At 44.9% G+C, this 20158-nt stretch overlaps 1 protein-coding gene across 1 annotated transcript in view; it reads left to right on the plus strand.

Annotated features, from left to right (window-relative positions):
* LOC120993257 (tapasin-related protein-like) overlaps window positions 1–19815 on the plus strand; it is a 30237-nt gene extending 10422 nt beyond the window's left edge. Inside the window, exons 3-9 of the mRNA XM_040421809.1 lie at window positions 886–1131; window positions 3755–4096; window positions 6137–6475; window positions 12268–12345; window positions 17672–17688; window positions 18032–18069; window positions 19073–19815. Of these exons, the coding sequence (XP_040277743.1) occupies window positions 886–1131; window positions 3755–4096; window positions 6137–6475; window positions 12268–12345; window positions 17672–17688; window positions 18032–18046 (1037 nt within the window). The 3' untranslated portion in view covers window positions 18047–18069; window positions 19073–19815. The remainder of the gene's footprint in view (window positions 1–885; window positions 1132–3754; window positions 4097–6136; window positions 6476–12267; window positions 12346–17671; window positions 17689–18031; window positions 18070–19072) is intronic.
* The last annotated feature ends 343 nt before the right edge of the window (window positions 19816–20158 follow it).

A 20158-nucleotide genomic window follows, 5' to 3' on the forward strand; every position in this document is an offset into this window, starting at 1 on the left:
CTAAAAAATTATATGTGAGGGCCTGCTGGTGAGCTGATTTTTTGGATATGCACACTTTACACAGCAGTTGTGGCGCAGCTAATGTCACTGTCCGCAGCGGACACGGTCTACGGAAAAAGGACACTGGATGTCAGATATTTTTGGATGCGCACACCTTACACTGGAGATGTGGCACAGTTAATGTCGCTGTCTGCAGCGGCCTAACTATTGCACGCTATTTAGCGCAGGATACGCTAAAAATAGATATTGCTGCCACACACAACAGTCCTTAAAAGGACTTTTGGGTCTGTAAAGTTTTGGCTATTTAGTGCAGTTTGCGCTAAAAATATATATTGCTGCTGCCACACACAACAATAGTCCTTAAAAGGACTTTTGGGTCTCTGAAAAGTTTTTCTACTAAAAATATTTGTATATCACTCCCTACACTGTCTGTCCCTTCCTCAGCACAGCTCTCCCTGACTAAGACTGAGCTGAACACGCGTCATCGGGTGCTATTTAGCACCCGATGACGCTTTCCGGCCAGCTAATCACCGTAATGCCAGTAACCAACATGTCTATGGCATTACAGTGAGGGCAGTACCTACCTGCCCGTTTATTGGCCGCGTAGCAGCCAAGAAACGTGCGGGGAGAAGACTCGAGCATGGCGCTGGTGTCCGGCCGAGTGTTCGGCCGAGCATGCTCGATCAACACTACTTTCAATCACTGTTAATAGCTTTTAGTTCACCAGCATATTACTTATCAGTTTACAAGAAGGAGTGGCAACATTAATAATGACATACAGTTGAGCAGGCCCTGTCCGTGGGCACTTACAATCGAGATTATCTTTGCTTTGTATTTTGCAGTTACATTTTTCTGTAAGATTTACTACATTATTATATCTTTCAGATTCGCCAGTAAATCTGACACCGTTTTTAAAGTGGGGTTTAGAAGACATGAAATGTGATATCACACCGTATTTCACAGCTGACACACAGATTCTATGGCCGGGCGTGACAAATACAGATAATGTAGTTGATTCTTGGTATATCTACACAGTAAAGCACAATGGTGGAAAATTTAGCGCTGCAACGTTTTTCACAAAACTTTCAGAGACACCAGAGAAGAAAGAAGATGACAAACATCATGTGTTAGGTAGGTGGCAGAAATGAAATAATTTACAAAGCGACTTTTACTTATTACAACATTGTAATAGGAAATAGTCACACATATAGCGCTGCTATGATAATGGCCATGGTGTATGAAAGTTTGGGTGACCAGCCACTGGGTTTGCTTTAATGTGGTTATCCAATAGTACAAATACCCCCCCACAATGCTCGGGCCCCTCCTATAGACTATACTTACCCGGTCCCCAGCACCCGTGTCTCTCCGGATCCCTGCACGGCCACTGCTGCATGTTTTGATCCGCACGACGGGGGGGGGGGGGTAAGGGGTTGGGGGAACAGCCAATAGCGTCACCCACGATGCTAGGAAGCTGGTCACCATCACAGCCTGCTATTGGCTGCTCCTCCTGTCGCGAGATGTTTTTGATCCCTGCGATGGGGAGATTCAGCGGTGGCTGTACAGGGATCCGGAAGGACGTGGGTGCTGGGGACTGGGTAAGTATTGTCTATAGGAGGGGCCTGGCCATTGTGGGGGGTATTTGTACTATACGGCTTGTTTCGTGCACTGCTCAGACTCACAAAGATGTAAGCTGGGAATACAAATAAGAGGAAATTTTCTAAAGGCATCAGCAACATGGGCTTACAATTTTGTGTATGGCAGACAGGTGACCATCACAGGCAGTACTGGATTTCAACATGCCTGGGCCTTTGTTCCCATAGGAGATAAGACCAGGTGATAGATACCTGACACTGGCTTAAAGGCTATGGACACCTTCAGGGCATCTTTTTATGATTGCCTTTTATTCATTTTGGTCTACAAATCTTTTTTTTTGGGTTGGTCTTTGTTAAAAATGTTCAGCGGTTTCTGAGATACAAGGGTAAAAAGGGTTTGTTTGCAAGCTGTGACTTTGTTTTATTTCAATCCCATCAGCTGACGGCTCATGTGTAGGTCTTTTCTCTGATCTCCTGACCTCCTAAACACTCGTTATAGCTCAATTTTTATCAAACTGATAAGAATATGGCTTAAATAAGTGTTTATGAGGTCAAGAGATCAGCGATAAGAGCTACATATGAGCCATCAGATGATAGGTTTCAAAGAAAAAACAAAGTCACAGCTTGCAAGCAGACTGATTTTGTAATCCTTATATTCAAGAAAAGGCTGAACATTTTTAATATAAACCAATTGAAAAAAAAAATATTCTTAGCCAAAAATGAATTAAAATGCAATCATGAAAAAAATTACCCCAAAGGTGTCCATAGCCTTTAAGGTCCATATACTTGGGCAGAATATCAGTTAAATTATCAGGAACTAATGTTTGTACAAAGGCTTGACTTGATAATTGCCCCATGTAAATGCACCACCGATGACTTGGCAAACCATCAAAAGCTTTTCAGGTGATCCGTCATTTATGTGGCTCATAAAATCATTATTTTCCAGCAGCCTGTGCAAACTAGATGTTCTGCTGACAAACAATGAATCCGTAAGGGGATGAATGATTGCAGCGGTGATCGTTTGTCCCTATACATGATTGCTGCATGTAAACATTTACAACAAGCGGGCAGTGATCGGAAATGAACAGTTCTTTTCTGATCATTGCCCCGTGTATTATGCCATGTAAATGGGCTCTTATTCACCTCTCCCCATTAAATGAAGGAGTTGGCAGAAATAGCTGTCATCCTCATCAGTGTGGAGTGAATCGAGCTTCGGATCATCGATCTCAAGTCGATTCGGTCAAACACTTTGATTTTAATACTGTCTCCATACAGCATTAAAATGTGTTTGCTCTGTGGAGCCAAACACCAGAAGCCTCGCAAAACTTTGGTGAATTAATTTGATATTCATTTCTGCATCTTTAAAAAACATTTAAAAATTAGGAATCCGAAGTCAAGTTTGGTACCAGCTGGTACCTCGATACCAATCACAACTTCAGATTCCTAATAGAATTTTTTTTTTAAGATGCAGAAATGAATATCGAATTAATTCAACGACTTCTCGCGATACTCCTGGTGAAACAAAGCCAATACGTTTTAATGCTGTATACTGACAGCATTAAAATTTAAGTGTTTGACCGAATCGACTTCAGATCTCTGTTCCGAAGCTCAATTTACTCAAGCCTAATCCTTATGAATATGGTTGGCTAAAGATGCATCAGTTTACTCTTAACATTGTACTGTAAATAAGCCGTTTCACTATGATGGCTAAAAAGTTCTGAAACAGAGCGTGCAACTTTCTCGAATTTCTCACCAAGTGTTGACTGGGCGGGTATCATGTAGTATCATGGAGTCCTGACTGCTAGCATGCAGGTTCTGTCTTGATTGATGTCCCACCTGGCAGAGCCCGTGCTGATGTCAATTGCCCAGTGGGATGCCAATCAAGGCTTAATGAGGATGCCAGAATGCCATGACTGTTCTCCACACCTGTACCGCCCAGATGACTCTTGGTGAGCAATTTACACATAGTGCAGACTTTATAACATTTTATTAAGCATATTGATTTGGGGAGTTTTAATAGAAAGTATTACCAAGCACTATAACATAAATCTAGTGACAGGGTCCTTTTAAATAATAGCAATTCTTCCTGCCAGCGGTCACCAGTAGGTGGAGCCAAATAACTTCCTGCATATGGCTCATATGGATCTTTGTATATTGTGCAGCTACTTTCATGTTAAGCACCAGGACCCCTCGTGTCTATGCAAGACTAATGGACAGTGCGCTCCTGGATTGTGCATTCACTGTGGATCACCGGGCGAACGTCTCAGTGACTTGGAATTACCGAGGTAGAGGAAGTCAAGATGGCAAAATTCTTTCTTACAATGGATCCACAAAAAAACTGCAGTATAACTGGAAAGATGTTTCCATGCAAGTAGAAGAATTAGAGAACGGATATGCCTCGCTACTTCTCAGAAATGTAGCTTTGAAAACTGAAGGACTCTTCATCTGCACTGTGTCTGTAGCTTCTCTCTTCGCAGAGCAGCAGATTCATCTTCAAATCAGAGGTATGTCATTTTACTTGTCACCAAGATTACATTTTTGGTACTTAGCAGATCGAGCTAAAACATAAAGAAAATGTATACTTTCTCACTGTTACAGAATGGAGCAAGGACAGTATTGGTCTTTTTGAATGTCCCTTAAGTCGATGTTCACCTGCCATAGACAAATCCCTCATGGATTTTATTAGATAAGTCATAGTAGAAAAGTGTGTGAACATGGCCTAAGACTTTTCCTAAGAAACAATGAGAGTCATTCATACCCATACAGTGATGGTCAATTTATTCTCCATAGAGACCACTAATCAACAGCTGACTAGTGGAAATATGCGTCATGCTGAGTCTAAAGTCAATAGACTTCTAACTTTTAGGATGTAGTAATATGTTTTAAAAGGGTAGTCCAGCTGGGAAAAAAAAGTCAGAATATCTTTAAAAGTAAAAAAAAAAAAGTATTCACCTTTCCAATCCCCCACAACCCGACCTACTTTCCAGGTCCCCCTCCAGTCTCTACTTACAAGGAAATGTGACCACGCAGCCAGTCACTATCTGTAGTGGGTAACCACTGTGGCCAATGATTGACTGATCGGTCAGATTTCCTATGAAAAGTCGGAACAGGCATGTCAGGGGATTGGTAAGGCTACTTTCACACTGGCAGCAGCAGAGTCTGGCAGGCTGTTCCGGCAGGGGAACAGCCTGCTGGATTCCACGGGGGATCGCTGCGTTTTTTGTCCAGCCGCCTCTCGGCTTGTTTGCCATGCTGCGGCCGGACCTCCGACCCGCCCCATTATAATGAGTGGGGCCGGAGCAGACTTCCAGCAGCACGGTGGGCTAGCATTAGCATGGATCCGACAGGCAGTTCCCACTAGCAGTAGGATCTTGCTTTACACGTGTATATTTAATCTATTTCATTTAGTGTTTGTGTGTGTCATTAAAAGAGATCGACAGCATCCCCCATAGCAGTGACATCTACAGTACCCCACCCCCTTAACAGTAACCTCCACAGCCCCCCACCCCTTAACACTGACACCCCAAAGTGCGCCCGCCTCATTAAAATGGGACCTCCACAGCAGCCCACCCCCTTAACTTTGACCTTTACAGCAGCCTGCCCCTTTAACATTGAGTTCCACAGCAGCACCCCACCCCCCTTGAGAGTGGCCTCCACAGTGGCCCACCCCCTTAACAGTGACCTCTAAAGCACCCGCCCCTTAACACTGACCATAGGTTGCAGTCCCCTTAACTGTGACCTTCACCATTCCCGGCCCCCTTAACAGAGATCTCCACAGCAGCTGCCCCTTTAATAGTGATCTCCACAGTCCCCCGCCCCCTTAACAGTAACCTCCACAGTGCCCGCCCCTTTGACAGTGACCTCCACAGCGGCCAGCCCTTTATTTGTGACCTCTACAGTATCCCATCTCGTTAACAGTGATTTCCACAATAACCCATCCCCTTAACAGTGACCTCCACAGAGCTCCGTTACCTTAAAATGTGACCTCCACAACACACCGCTCCCTTGACAGTGGCCTCTGCAGCAATCTGCCCCTTAACACTGACCTCCATAGTGGACCATCCCCTTAACTGTGACCTCCACAGCAGCCTGCCCCCATAACCGTGTCATCCACAGTGCCCTGCCCCGTTAATGCTGACCTACAGCAGTGAAGGAAAATGACTGGGTTGTTATGGAAACCTGGTGTAAAACTGTGTGTATGTGGAGACTAAGGACCTGCAGGCTTCTATTGGCTAATGTAGGTCATGTGATGGTGTCATATTTGCATTTTTGGCAATATCTCAGGAACGGTATGTGCTAGAGAGCTGAGACTAAAACATTCCCAGACACCTGATGTACCTGTGTGCCAATTTTTGTGATTGTAAATGTGACAGTGCGGATTCCTTTAGCGGACAGACACTCAGCTTTATATATTAGATATATGTACAGTGAAGAGCATACTGTATACTATATACTGTGTGTATATATCTATATATATCTATCAGACCTTCAGACCCTCAAGCTCAATCAGCCTCAGATCAGACGCCCCAATGTTCTTCTTACAGAAAGACCCAACGTTAAACTAAATGTGGACTCAGTGGTGACTCTGAAAGAAGGAGATGAGCGGAAGTTTGTTTGCGATGCCTCCTATTACTATCCACTGGACGTCAATATGGAATGGCTGCGTGAGCTCCCGAGTACCGGACTGTTACCATCTTTAATGTTGAATGTCATCTACAGCAGCCACAGGAAAAATCATAATGGTACTTACAGCCTTTCTGGTTCCTTCCTGTACAAAGCTTCCCTCCAAGACGATGGTGTTACATTCACTTGCCGTGTGGAACATGAAAGTCTCAAGAAACCAATCCGAAATAGTGTGACGCTCATAGTATTACCTAATGATGGTATGGTATTAATCTACTTTACAGTTTGTATTATATATAACCTTGCCTGGGGTTCACTGGGTGCACTACAGAAAATAAGATTGCTGGGACATAGCCACAACAATTCCTTTGTTTGCAGTGCCCTGTACTAGGTCTGCCATGCAAGCGTGACATTTTGTGTGGCCTGTCAATCAAAGAACCAGGGGAAGGGATGAGCAGATATTCAACAGGATACCTAATATATCTGTATACACTGAGCGGACATTTGGCTACAGCTCTGGAGTTTTTTTAAAGTTTATTTTACAAATTGTACGGAACCACAATTAACTAATCTCTATAAATGTACAGATCAGACAAAATGTAGGGTTAAATCCCTTAAAGGGCCTCTGTCAGCAGATTTGTGCCTATGACACTGGCTGACCTGTTACATGTGCACTTGGCAGCTGAAGACATCTGTGTTGGTCCCATGTTCATATGTGCCTGCATTACTGAGAACAATGAAGTTTTAATATATGCAAATGAGCCTCTAGGAGCAACGGGGGCGTTGCTATTACACCTAGGGGCTCTGCTCTCTCTGCAACTGCCATGCCCTCTTGACAACACAGATGCCTTCAGCTGCCAAGTGCACATGTAACAGGTCAGCCAGTTTCATAGGTACAAATCTGCTGATAAATGTTCTTTAAAGGGTTTTTTCTGGGATTTTGATACTGATGACCTCCTCAGTATCTGACCTCTGCCAATCAGCTGTTTGAGAAGGCACTGTCGCTCCTGTGAGCGCCGAGGCCTTCTCGCAGCTTGCCAAGCACAGCGCTGTACATTGTATAGCGGCTGAGCAAGATACCAAACACAGGCGCTATACAAAGTTTGGCTATGTGCTTGGCAAGCAAGGAGAAAGCCGCATCGCTCACAGGTGCCTTCTCAAACAGCTGATCGTCAGGGGTTCTGAGTGTCAAACCCCCCCCCCCCCCCAGATCAGATACTAATGACCTATCCTGAGGAGGTCATCAGTATCAAAATCAAAGAAAACCCCTTTAAGATGAACTCTAGTATTAGCCACTATCCCCTTTCCAGTTATAAGCTTACACACAGAAGATGGTTCTCATTATAGTAGTTTATCATTTCTGTTTTAAGTGTAGATCAGGGATCAGCAACCTTTGGCGCTCCAGCTGCTTTGAAACTACAACTCCCAGTATGCACACTTACTAAGTCATTCTTGTAACTCTCATAGAAGTAAAAGGAGGATTCTGGGGGTTGTAGTTTTAGAACTGCTGGAATGCCGGGGGTTGTTGATCCCAGTTGTAGAATAAATGACTACTGGTTACAATCCAACAAATGTGAAGAATTCAGAACACATAGGCCCACATATCAAAAGTGGTGTAGTTTTCGCCAACTTCTTAGGCTACTTTCACATTAACGTTTTTTGTGGATCTGTCATGGATCTGCAAAAACGCTTCTGTTACAATAATGCAACCACATGCATCCGTCATGAACGGATCCGGTTGTATTATGTCTTCTATAGCCATGACGGATCCGATTGAAAATCAATGGGGGACGGATCCGTTTTATAATGTGTCAGAGAAAACTGATCCGTTCCCATTGACTTACATTGTGTGCCAGGACGGATCCGTCTTGCTCCGCACCATATCGCGGACAGAAAACGCTGCTTGCAGAATTTTTCTATCCGCGATGGGGACGCAAGCAAACTGGACGGAATGCATTTTGGTGCATTCCGTTTTGTTCAGTAAAGTTTTGTCCCCATTGACAATGAATGGGAACAAAACTGAAGCGTTTTCTTACGCTATTGAGATCCTATGACGGATCTCAATAGCGGAATTGAAAACGCAGATGTGAAAGTAGCCTTTGCTAAAGCTGGAGTACTTTACTGACGTTTGTTAGGACACATTTATGACTGTAAATTCACTTCTTTGATAAATCTGTCACAATATATCTAACACTTTTACCCCAGTCTAAAACAATGTTTTGATGTGCAGGATTTTTGATACTTTTTTGTTTAAGCAAAGTCACATTACATAAAGGCCCAGATTTACTGTTGTGTCTGGACCAAAGATTTGTCTCAAAAGTGTCACTATGCTTTTCCAAAATGGTTAAAGGGGTTGTCTCATTGCACACAGGATAGGGATACATTTCTGATCAGCGGCGGTCTGACCACTCAGGTCCCTGCTGGTCACTAGAACTTGTTTCCCTGTTTCACCGGATTGGCAAATGCCCATGTGTGCTTCCTCTCCATTCAGCACTATGGGGCTGCTGGAGATAGCCATGTGATTGTACTCGGCTATCTCTGCTAGTCCTAGACTCCCACAGGGTTGAATCGAACAGCAGCAACCATGCATGCCCACCAATTCATTTAAACAAGGAACACTGGCTCGTTCTAGTGGAACAGCAGGGGTCCCAGCAGTCGGACACCTGCCGATCAGACACTTATCCGCGCCCTGTGAATAGGGAATACATTGTTGTAATGGGACAACCCCTTTAGAAAGAATGTGTCCCAAAGATAAGGCACTATTTCAGAGTAAAATGTGCAAAAATAAGGCACAGATACATGTGAGCCGTACTGTTGTTTAATCGATCACCCTCTCCATGGCAAATGCCAGTTCAAGCGCTACATGACCTATGAGCTGTGTCTCACACCGCCCTCATCATGGCCTCCTTCTCCATGAATTTGACCGAGAAACACTTTCTTTTCCTGTTTTTGAAGTATCCACTTTTCCTTGGTACTTGTATGACCAGAGAAAAGAAAACTTTAATTCTACTTCCGCTGTGATTTGGAGGGGTTAAAACTGCTGACAGACTCCCCTAAAATGTCAACCTGTCACCATGAAAATGCAGTGCAATCTGCAGGCAGCATGTTATAGAGCAGGAGGAGTGGAGCAGATTGATGTATAGTTTTATGGGAAAAGATTCAGTATAACGTTCCCTTTATACATTTAAATTCCTGCTCATTCTGGGCTTTGAAGTCCAGGAGGCGGCAGGCTGTAGATCCGATTTTTTTAACCCCAAAAAGGTATATTAGACGCTGTTTTGTTAACAGCGTCTAATATACCTGCTACCTGGTCCTCTGGTGGTCCCTTTTGCTTGGGTCGACCACCAGAGGACACAGGCAGCTCTGTAAGTAGCACCAAACACCACTACACTACACCCCCCCTGTCACTTATTAACCCCTTATTTACCCCTGATCACCCCATATCAGACTCCCTGATCCGCAAAACACGGACACCGCGTATCCGCAAAACACGGACACCGCGTATCCGCAAAACACGGACACCGGCAATGTGCTTTCTGCATTTTGCGGATCCGCACATTGCCAGAACTATATAGAAAATGCCTTTTCTTGTCCGCAATTGCGGACAAGAATAGGACATGTTCTATAGGCTCTACAAAAAACGCAGTGTTCGCCCGATCAGGTCTGATCTTGTGTGCACACTTGCGTTCAGTCCGCCCCACCGCAGTGACAGAAATAAAAAAAATTCTGATCACTGCAAAAACACCGTAAAATCGCTGCGGCGCTATAAAGATCACTTTTGAGGGGCATGGCGAGTTCATAGAAGATTTATTTTTTTTGCCCCAAGTTAGCGGAAATTTTTTGTTTTTTTTGTTTTTTTGTTTTTTCTTACAAAGTCTCATATTCCACTAACTTGTGACAAAAAATAAAATCTCACATGAACTCACCATACCCCTCATGGAATCCAAATGCGTAAAATTTTTTAGACATTTATATTCCAGACTTCTTCTCACGCTTTAGGACCCCTAAAATACCAGGGCAGTATAAATACCCCACATGTGACCCCATTTTGGAAAGAAGACACCCCAAGGTATTTTGTGAGGGGCATGGCGAGTTCATGTAAAATTTTATTTTTTGTCACAAGTTAGTGGAATATGAGACTTTGTAAGAAAAAAAAAAATATCATTTTCCACTAACTTGTGCCAAAAAATATATATTCTTGGAACTCGCCATGCCCCTCACGGAATACATTGGGGTGTCTTCTTTCCAAAATGGGGTCACTTGTGGGGTATTTATACTGCCCTGGCATTTTAGGGGACCTAAAGCGTGAGAAGAAGTCTGGAATCCAAATGCCTAAAAATGCCCTCCTAAAAGGTACTCATTGGAATTTGGGCCCCTTTGCACACCTAGGCTGCAAAAAAGTGTCACACATGTGGTATCGCCGTACTCAGGAGAAGTAGGGCAATGTGTTTTGTGGTGTATTTTTACATATACCCATGCTGGGTGAGAGAAATATCTCTGTAAAATGACAACTTTGTATAAAGAAATGGGAAAAGTTGTCTTTTACAGAAATATTTATCTCACCCAGCATGGGTATATGTAAAAAGACACCCCAAAACACATTGCCCTACTTCTCCTGAGTACGGCGATACCACATGTGTGACACTTTTTTGCATCTTAGGTGCGCAAAAGGGCCCAAATTCCAAAGAGTATCTTTACGATTTCACAGGGCATTTTTTACGCATTTGGATTCCAAACTACTTCTCACGCTTTAGGTCCCCTAAAATGCCAGGGCAGTATAAATACCCCACAAGTGACCCCATTTTGGAAAAAAGACACCCCAAGGTATTCCGTGAGGGGTATGGTGAGTTCATGTAAAAATTTTGTCACAAGTTAGTGGAATATGAGACTTTGTAAGGAAAAAAAAAAAAAAAATCATTTTCCGCTAACTTGTGACAAAAAATAAAAACTTCCATGAACTCACTATGCCCATCAGTGAATACCTTAGGGTGTCTACTTTCCGAAATGGGGTCATTTGTGGGGTGTTTCTACTGTCTGAGCATTGTAGAACCTCAGGAAACATGACAGGTGCTCAGAAAGTCAGAGCTGCTTCAAAATGCGGAAATTCCCATTTTTGTACCATAGTTTGTAAACGCTATAACTATAACAAACCAATAAATATACACTTATTGCATTTTTTTTTAATCAAAGACATGTAGAACAATAAATTTTGAGAAAAATTTATATAGAAATGTAGTTTTGTTTGAAAAACTTTACAACAGAATGTGAAAAATGTCATTTTTTTGCAAAACTTTCGGTCAATTTCGATGAATAACAAAAAAAGTTAAAATGTCAACAGCAATGAAATACCACCAAATGAAAGCTCTATTAGTGAGAAGAAAAGGAGGTAAAATTAATTTGGGTGGTAAGTTGTATGACCGAGCAATAAACCGTGAAAGTAGTGTAGTGCAGAATTGTAAAATGTGGTCTGGTCATTAAGGGCGTTTAAGCTAGGGGAGCTGAGGTGGTTAAAGCAACCCTCTGACAATTTTTATTCTTTTGCCTATCAATACCGGGCATCTTACAAACTGCAGTATGGTGAGTTTACTCACCTGGCGCACCCTCTATGTTGTACCATCTCCCTTCGGGTCCCTTGTTTGGCCTTGTGATCTGCAAACATACTTGCCTATCCACACAGTGTCTGCTTTGTGGACTGGAAGTCACTTTCTCTCTACAAGTCTATAAGACTCTCCTCCAGGCTCTGATAGACTTGCATAGGCAAGTGACTTCTAAGTTCTGATCCACACAGCAGATGCATTACAAAGAGGATACACCATGTGAGTAAACTCACAACACTGCAGTTTATATGATGACCTGTACTACCAGGTAAAAGAAAAAAAATACATTGTTGGAGTGTTTCTTTAACGTCCTACAGCCCAACGTTCATTTCACACAGCTCCTGACTGCTGGGGATTGTTAGAAGACTTCTTATATGTTCAGGTTTCAACTATCAGTGGCGGCAAAACCCATCAGTATTTGACATTTACGGTATTCCTGCTTTGCTGCTTGACAGATTCTCCTGTTTGGATGCTTGCACTAGTCGTCTTCCTGGTTCTTCTTCTTTTGTACTGCGTGAGAATATACTGTAGAGGTAACTATTCACTTTTTCTTGACTTTATATTGGCGGTGTGAAATTTACATATATTTCTTTTGTACATAAAATTACATTTTCTATTCTGTATAACTTTCAGTTATTGTTGTTATTATTATTATTATTTATTATTAGCAGTATTATTATTATATTAGCAGTATTATTATTGTTATAATTATCATATTCTCTGTATTCTTTTGTATCCTCCAACCCACATAGTTTCTGCTTGGTTTGGCAGCCCCAGGTGTCAGCCATGTGTGGATTAGGGTTATGAACTGCCTGTCCCTGCATATAACACCCCCTCATGTTCGGATTGTCTGCCTGCCTCCTGGACTGCTCCATTGTAGTTCAGATTAGCAAAGCACAGGTAGCATAATGGAAATAAGTAGTAGGGTAAAAAATACTAAAAGTGTCCCTGTTTTGTAGTTGGGTCAAAATTGATGAAAGGCAAGGCCAGCAATACCATATTGTGGCACATTATACAACCCCAACAGAGACAAATACCAAAGTCCATCACAAAATATTGCCAGCAGCGCAAAATACATCCTCAAAAACTGCTACTGTCGGCTGTGAGGAGGGTCCAGGAGGCCTCCTGGGCATCAGCCCACCGGGAAATTTCCCTGTAAGGTCTAAGGCCAATCCGCCCCTGACAGCCGGTCATCGTTGTGAACATCAGTTCAGTGAGCCATGACGGGGGTATTGGTTATGCTTAGTTCGCCCCCTTTCTTACCTCATTACACTTTCTTGTATCTCCCCACCACCTCCATTACATCTCTCCGTCACCATCCCCCGAACCCACATAAAACTCGGACCACCGACTGGAAATGTAATGGCCACAGCAGCCGTTTATTAAATAACAAATACATAAATAACCACAACAATAACAATGATAATAATAAATAACCTAATAACTTAACCCAATGGGGGAAGGTCCTTGAAGCCCCAAAAACATCGAGCTGCCGAACCAGGGTGAGCCATTCTTGCCTCCAGCCGTTACCCCCAGCTCAGAGGCACCACCGAATGACCCCCCCTCAATTCACCACAACCGCTCGGTCCACCTGGGAGTCCAGCCCCCCCAATGTCCTCAAATTCCACCATGACCAACTCCAAGGACCCCCCCCCGCCACGGCCACCGACGCCCAGATTTGACACCCTCAACTCTGGGCGTTCCTCCACAACATCAGGGCAACCTCAATGCCATCCTGCAACGCCAAACTCCACATATCCAGACCTACGGCGTTCAAGTGCACCCCGTCCGACCTCCAAAAGGCCCCCACTCCACTCTCCAACTCCCTGTGCCTGACCACCACCGCCCCGTTCCGAGCCATAAAGCGCCCTATCACCCTATTTACCTTCACCCGGGCCTTATTGACCGCCTCCACTGATCGAGCGTCCCTCCAAACCCGCCTCGGGACTGTATCGGACCACACGGGCACCATACCGGGGAATAATGACCATAGCCGCAAAAAATCCCACTTGATCTCCTTTATCAACTCCCGAATAGGCCTAGCTGCCAAATTATTGCCTCCCGCATGGACCACTAACACATCAGGCGCCCTGTCCATCCGCACAAACCGATGTACCTCTGGCAACACCGCCTTCCAGACCATGCCCCTGCGCCCAATCCATCTTACCACCGTAGACTCTCTGCCAAATCCCAACTGCTGGCCGAACCGCTGCCCGGACGGCCCCCCAGAAAACGTATGAGTGCCCCAAGATCCACACCAGAGCGGGTGCCGCATCTGCAATGAAAAGATTGCAAGAACAATACCACAGCTGTTTACATGCACAAAAACACACAATCCCCCATCCTACCAACTTCCCCTTCCCACGAAACACCTATAAGCGATCTAATCGAACGTAAGACCGAAACCGAGCCGATTCCCAACGCACAATCCGCTTGATAACCTCTTCCCCCAGGCCCAACCTTGCCGCTTCCGTTGCCGCCCCAATCCTAAAGGAGTGGCTGGAGTACCCCTCCCTTTCCAACCCCACCCGGTTCAAACACTTATCAAATACAGCTGAAAACTGAAAACCGGATAAAAAAGTGCCATCGGCGTGCACCAACAAAGGGGACGACGCCCCAACAATCCCCGCCCCATAGTCCTGGAGACATTGAACAGGGCACATATCACAACCCCCAATCCTGAAGAGCACCACTCTCCGACCCCGACCCGCCACATCCGTCTTTGACCGACGGATCACAAACTCCACTCTATCCGCAAACAAATCAACATCTTCCCTCAAAAGCCCCCCCACCCTGCTCACCGATGGACAAACCAGTTCACCCAAGCGCATTGCTCCAAAAAACGCTCTTCCCTGCGTACTCTGTCCAAATTGAAACGTTCCAAGGGAAGCAAGGAAAATATCTCAACATATTCTCCTTCCAAATCTGCTCCTTAACCTCGGGCTTCAAATGCGCCCCCAACGGACCCTCAAAACAGACGTAAACCTCCCCTTTTGCCTTATCGCCCACCCGCACATTATCTTCCTCCACATCCGCCCCCGCCTGCGTCTGCATTGACACCCCTATACCTGGTAACCCCCGCTGCTGCTCCCCTACCGACCCCCCGCTTCCCGCCAAGCCCTGCACACCCCAGGCCTGCAAAGGTGCCCCCCCGATCAATCCCCAACTAGCCACCAGCCCCGCCAATCCCCCCAAAAGGTGACCCAGGCCCTTGCTTAAATCTAACTGGGGGCCACCTCCCCCCAGCCCCCATACCCTGCACTACCTGCGCAAGTGGTCCCCAAGCAATCTCACCTGGCTGCCTGGGTGCTGTGTGTCCATCAGCCGCAAGTCCTTAATCCGGATGACCTCTCCTCTGCGCCGACCGATCCCGTGACACCGCCATCATCCTGCTGTCCCCTGGGCACGCTAGGACCAGGGACTTCATCTTCTGGCTGGCTGATGGAGCTGTAATTCATGTCTTCACCTTGCCTCTTGGCAAGGCAGGAACCAATTCCGCAGCATGTCCCCTCTGCTGGCCTTGCATCTGGACTCCTGCTGGATCCTGCTGCCTCCTGTCCCCGAACAGACCAGGGACGTTGGGTTTAACCACTGCCTCGCACGTGCTCCTGGGGGCGGAGCTTCTCTCCCTGCTCGTATCCTGGGGCCTACTGCCACTGGCCGCCATACTTGCAGCAGCCCCGCGCCGAAAACGAGTCCACGCCGAGGGGCCGCCTCTGTGCCCGGAGTTACAGAGGCGCCCGCTGTGCAGGTCCCGCTCCCCCGATGTCGCCGCTCACTGAAGAAGATGGCCGGGCCCGGCCACCCCTGGGGCTCCGCCTACAGGGAGGATTCCTCCCACGTCGGGGCCTGGATGGAGCTGGCACCAGAGGCACCCGACGTGGAGGGTCCCGCGAGGGGCTCCGGATATGGCGCTGAGTCCGAGGGGGGGGAGAGGAAGGAGAAAGGCGCGCCGGCAGCCTGGCCTGCCGCGGCCGTACAACAGGTGGGTGAGGCGGAACGGAATCCTCACCTGCCCCCCTCAGCAGCAGCTGCACTTGCTCCTGGGCCCATGCCGGGCCCCTCACCTCCGCTGCTGCCCGCAAATCACGAATTGCCTCCTCTAACTGCTCCATGGACGCCACAGGTATTGCCAGCTTCCTTTTCACCTAAAATGGCTCCCTGCTTCTTCTTCCCTGCAGTATTTAACCCTTTAACTCCTCCCCCTTACTTAAACTAACCTATCGTAACCCATTGCCCACCCTTTACCCCCCCCCCCCCTCTAACCTCGTCCTCCAATCCCACAAACTCCGGGGCTCTCCAACCAAACCCCCCATCATGGGGGCCTCCCCTAAAGGGGCTTCGCACCTCCCAGTCCGGCCATTGCTTTAGGTTAATCTCCTTTAGAATAGATGGTAATCACAGTCAGATAAAATGCAGTCTCTGAACTTCAGGCTGGATTCATTGATGATTCACACATATTCTAAAATGTAACATGCTAAATGAAGAGAACATCTCTCTTAAAGTGGCCTTCTCCGTGCTTACCAAGCACAGCGCTGCACATTTATAGTAGCTGTGCTTTGAAGTGAATGGGGCTGAGCGCGATACAATGTATGGCGCTGTGCTTGGTGAGCAGGAGAAGGCCACGGCGCTCACGGGAGCAACATGCCTTCTCAAATGGCTGATCGGTGGGTGTCACGGGTGTTGGACCCGCACGGATCAGATACTAAAGACCTATCCTGAGCATAGGTCATCAGTATCAAAATCCCAGAAAAACCCTTTAAAGGGAATCTTTCAGCAGGAAATTCACTTGCCCAATGCCTTGTAGGGCTAGCTCAGCTGAATGTAATGATACTTCCCACTTATCAATCTCATGCTTTGTTCTGGAAAAAAAGTAACTTTAATCTACATGCAGTTAAGTGCACCATTGGTGGGCCCAAGCCACTCTGTGCACCCTTGTTCCTATTGCTTCCTCTTCCAGACCTTCCCTTTCCTTCTTGATTTTGACCTCCTGCATAGACCTGTTGCCTGGCTCTGTCAATCAAGAAGGAGAGGGAGGGGCTGGCAAAGGAAAAAGGAGGAGCAAGGGTGCACAGAGTGGCTTAGGCTCTTCCTTGGTGCACTTAACTGCTCATTTGCATATGGATTAGAGTTTTACAGAATGAAGCAACAGAGCCCTAAGTGAAAGGTATCATGACATTCAGATGATCTACCCCTACAAGGTAATGTGCCTGGTATAACAGTGAATTTCCTCTTTTGCATTAAATTGAGCCTCTAACTCTTCCTCTGGTTGAACTTGAGAGACATGTCTTTTTTAACCATACTAACTATGGAACTTTCACCCAGTGGTGAAGCCCAGGAATCACTATGGTCCCAATTTTTAAAAAAAAGTTTGAGATTTAATCTAAAGTATACCCCATACATGATAAAAAAAAATATTAAAGCCCCCCCTTGGGTTCCATGACATATAAAAATGCTATCCGCCTATAGTAATCTTACAGATAACAGCGTAGTATGTATTTGCACAATTTTTCCCCCAATTAGATACTATTAGTATCTATTTATTCAAGAAGAAGTGAAGCGTTATCTCAGAGGGCTGCAGCATGGTCTCCTGCTCAGAATATAAACCTGCATGATTACTGGCTCATGCTCATCTTTCCCTCATGATCCTGTTATTTATAGTGAGGTCCCTCACATGGGCATTATTACAGTGTCTACAGAAATTAGTAGAGTGCACATCTAAAGCAGAATGCACATAAAACCATCGGTTAGAAGCAGAATTTTGTCTAAAAATATAAAAAATTTAAATGATTTCTATCCATCTATCTTCTTTGTATCTATCTATATACTTTAACAGGTGTTGTATTTTTATTTTTACAGAGAGAAATACAAACAAGGTAAGCTTTTATAATGGATGTTTTATACATTTTTCTTCGTTTTTTTTGGCTTGAGCGAATCGAGCTTTGGATCATAGACCCGAAGTCGATTTGTTCAAAACTTCAATGTTACTGCTGTTTCCGTACAGCATTAAGATGTATTGGCTCCATGGAGCCAAAGGTGAGACTTCGGTGAATCACTACTGTATTCATATCTGCGTATTTAAAAACAATTTAAAATAGGGATCCGAAGTGAACTTTGGTACTGGCTGATACCTCGGTCCACTTCGGATTCCTAATTGCTAATAATGTGATGAATTATGATGGTTCAGCGACAAAGAATGTGCTTTATGTATCATTTCAGAGAAAGCCATATTAAGGAGCAGTGGAAACATATTTAAGGTAAGTGACTTATAACTGATCATAAGTTCCAATATGTATTGTATGTGTCTAAGTTATGGTTACAGACTAGAGACCTACACCATACATAGTCTGATCTTGCAGCGATGTGGGTTATCCGCCCTTTCACAGTCTAGTTTAACTACAAGAATGCACTGATGGAGAGAAGTAACACATGACTGCAGAATCAGACTACACACAGGATTTGTTTGTAGTCTGTAACTAAGGTAACACTTAGGTCTCCATAGGAGATGTATACACAAAATTATCAAGGCTGTTTCCAAAGTTGTCTCCCTTTTATTTTAGATGCATTGACACAACGCAGAAATGTTTGCATTAGGCCTCTTGCACACGACCGTATGTATTTTGCGGTCCGCAAAAAACAGATCAGCAAAAGATACGGAGAACGTCCGTGTGCATTCCGTATTTTGCGGAACGGAACAGCTTGCCCCTTATAGAACAGTACTATCCTTGTCAGCAATGCGGACAATAATAGGACATGTTCTAATTTTTTTTGGCGGAACGGAAATACGGACATACGGAAACTGAATGCATACGGAGTAACTTCTTTTTTATTTTTATTTTTTGTGGACCCATTGAAATGAATGGTTCCGTATACCGTACGCAAAAAAACGGAACGGACATGGAAAGAAAATACGTTTGTGTGCATGAAGCCTTAGTGAGAATATTGTAATCTTATGAATGTATAGGACTTTGAATGCACTTCTTGTTATAATGCTTAGGCCTCATGCACAGAACTGTGTTATCTGTGGTACTGATGTGTAATACAGTGCCCATAGTCTTCTATAAGCCAGTACTTTTCCTCTGTATACTTCTGATTTTATATTTAGGTACCGTGAGGTTTGTTTCTTACAGATTCATATGAAATCAAACATGGAGACTATTGGGTATACGTGGAGGGGTTGGATTGTAGTATATTTAGAACTTTCATACAGTGGTATAACATGTAGAAGTAATTCATATCATTTCTGTGTTTCATGTTCAGAGGTGTCCTCAGTGAGGAAACAAGCAAGGCGTGCATCTAACATCTTTTCAGAAGAAGTGAAAAGTTTTAAAAGTGGGAAAATGCATCTTCTACAGTAGGATGTTCCTAAATTAGTTTCCCTCTAGTTAGAAAAGGCACCATAACCACTACAACCCCAAAAAACATGTGCATAGGAAAATAGGGGGGGGGGGGGGGTTCTCTATACAAGGGTTGTTCAGTTTTATTTATTTTTTTCACAAATTAATATTATGCTTTTTGCAATTGAAAGTTATGCAGTTTTCCACTGTAATACTTTATCAGTCCTTGCGATTTTCAAGATTTCTGCTTGCTCTCATGCAACCCCTTTAATAAAGGGGTTGTCCATGATATGTGAAAACCTGGCCAGTAGCCCTAAATGTGTTAAAATACTAAAAAATATATATTCACTACTTAATCCCTGTAGGAAAGCTGCTGCAGTGGTGATGTAGCTGTAGACAGCAGGTGACTGCTGCAGCAGATCACTGGCCTCATCGGTCCCATGCCGTATACTATAGAGGCCAATCATGTGACGGTCGCGTGCCTTACATGGCAATCTGTGTCATACTGAGTATGCGAAAACAATATAAAGTTAAGATGTAAAATATGAACCCCTTAAAGGGGTTGTCCAGGTTCAGAGCTGAACCCGGACATACCCATATTTTCACCCAGGCAGCCCCCCTGACTTGAGCATCGGAACAGTTCATGCTTCAATGCTCTCCTTTGCCCTGCGCTAAATCGCGCAGGGCAAAGGCTTTTTCAGGAGTTCCGGTGACGAACCGGGCTTTCCATGGGGCTGCCAAGAAGCCCGGTGACGTCACCGGCACTGATGGGTGGGCTTTAATGCTGCCCTAGCTAGTAAAATGGCTAGGGGAGCTCTAAAGCACGCCCATCAGAGCTGGTGACATCACCGAACACACTGCTGGGCGGAAGCTTCCGCCCGGCAGTGTGTTATTGTAAACAAAGAAGCCCTTGCCCTGCGCGATTTAGCGCAGGGCTAGGGAGCGCATCAGAGCATGAACTGCTCCGATGCTCAAGTCAGGGGGGCTTCCTGGGTGAAAATATGGGTAT

Source organism: Bufo bufo, chromosome 3, assembly GCF_905171765.1.
Source record: "Bufo bufo chromosome 3, aBufBuf1.1, whole genome shotgun sequence".
Taxonomy (NCBI): Eukaryota; Metazoa; Chordata; class Amphibia; order Anura; family Bufonidae; genus Bufo; species Bufo bufo.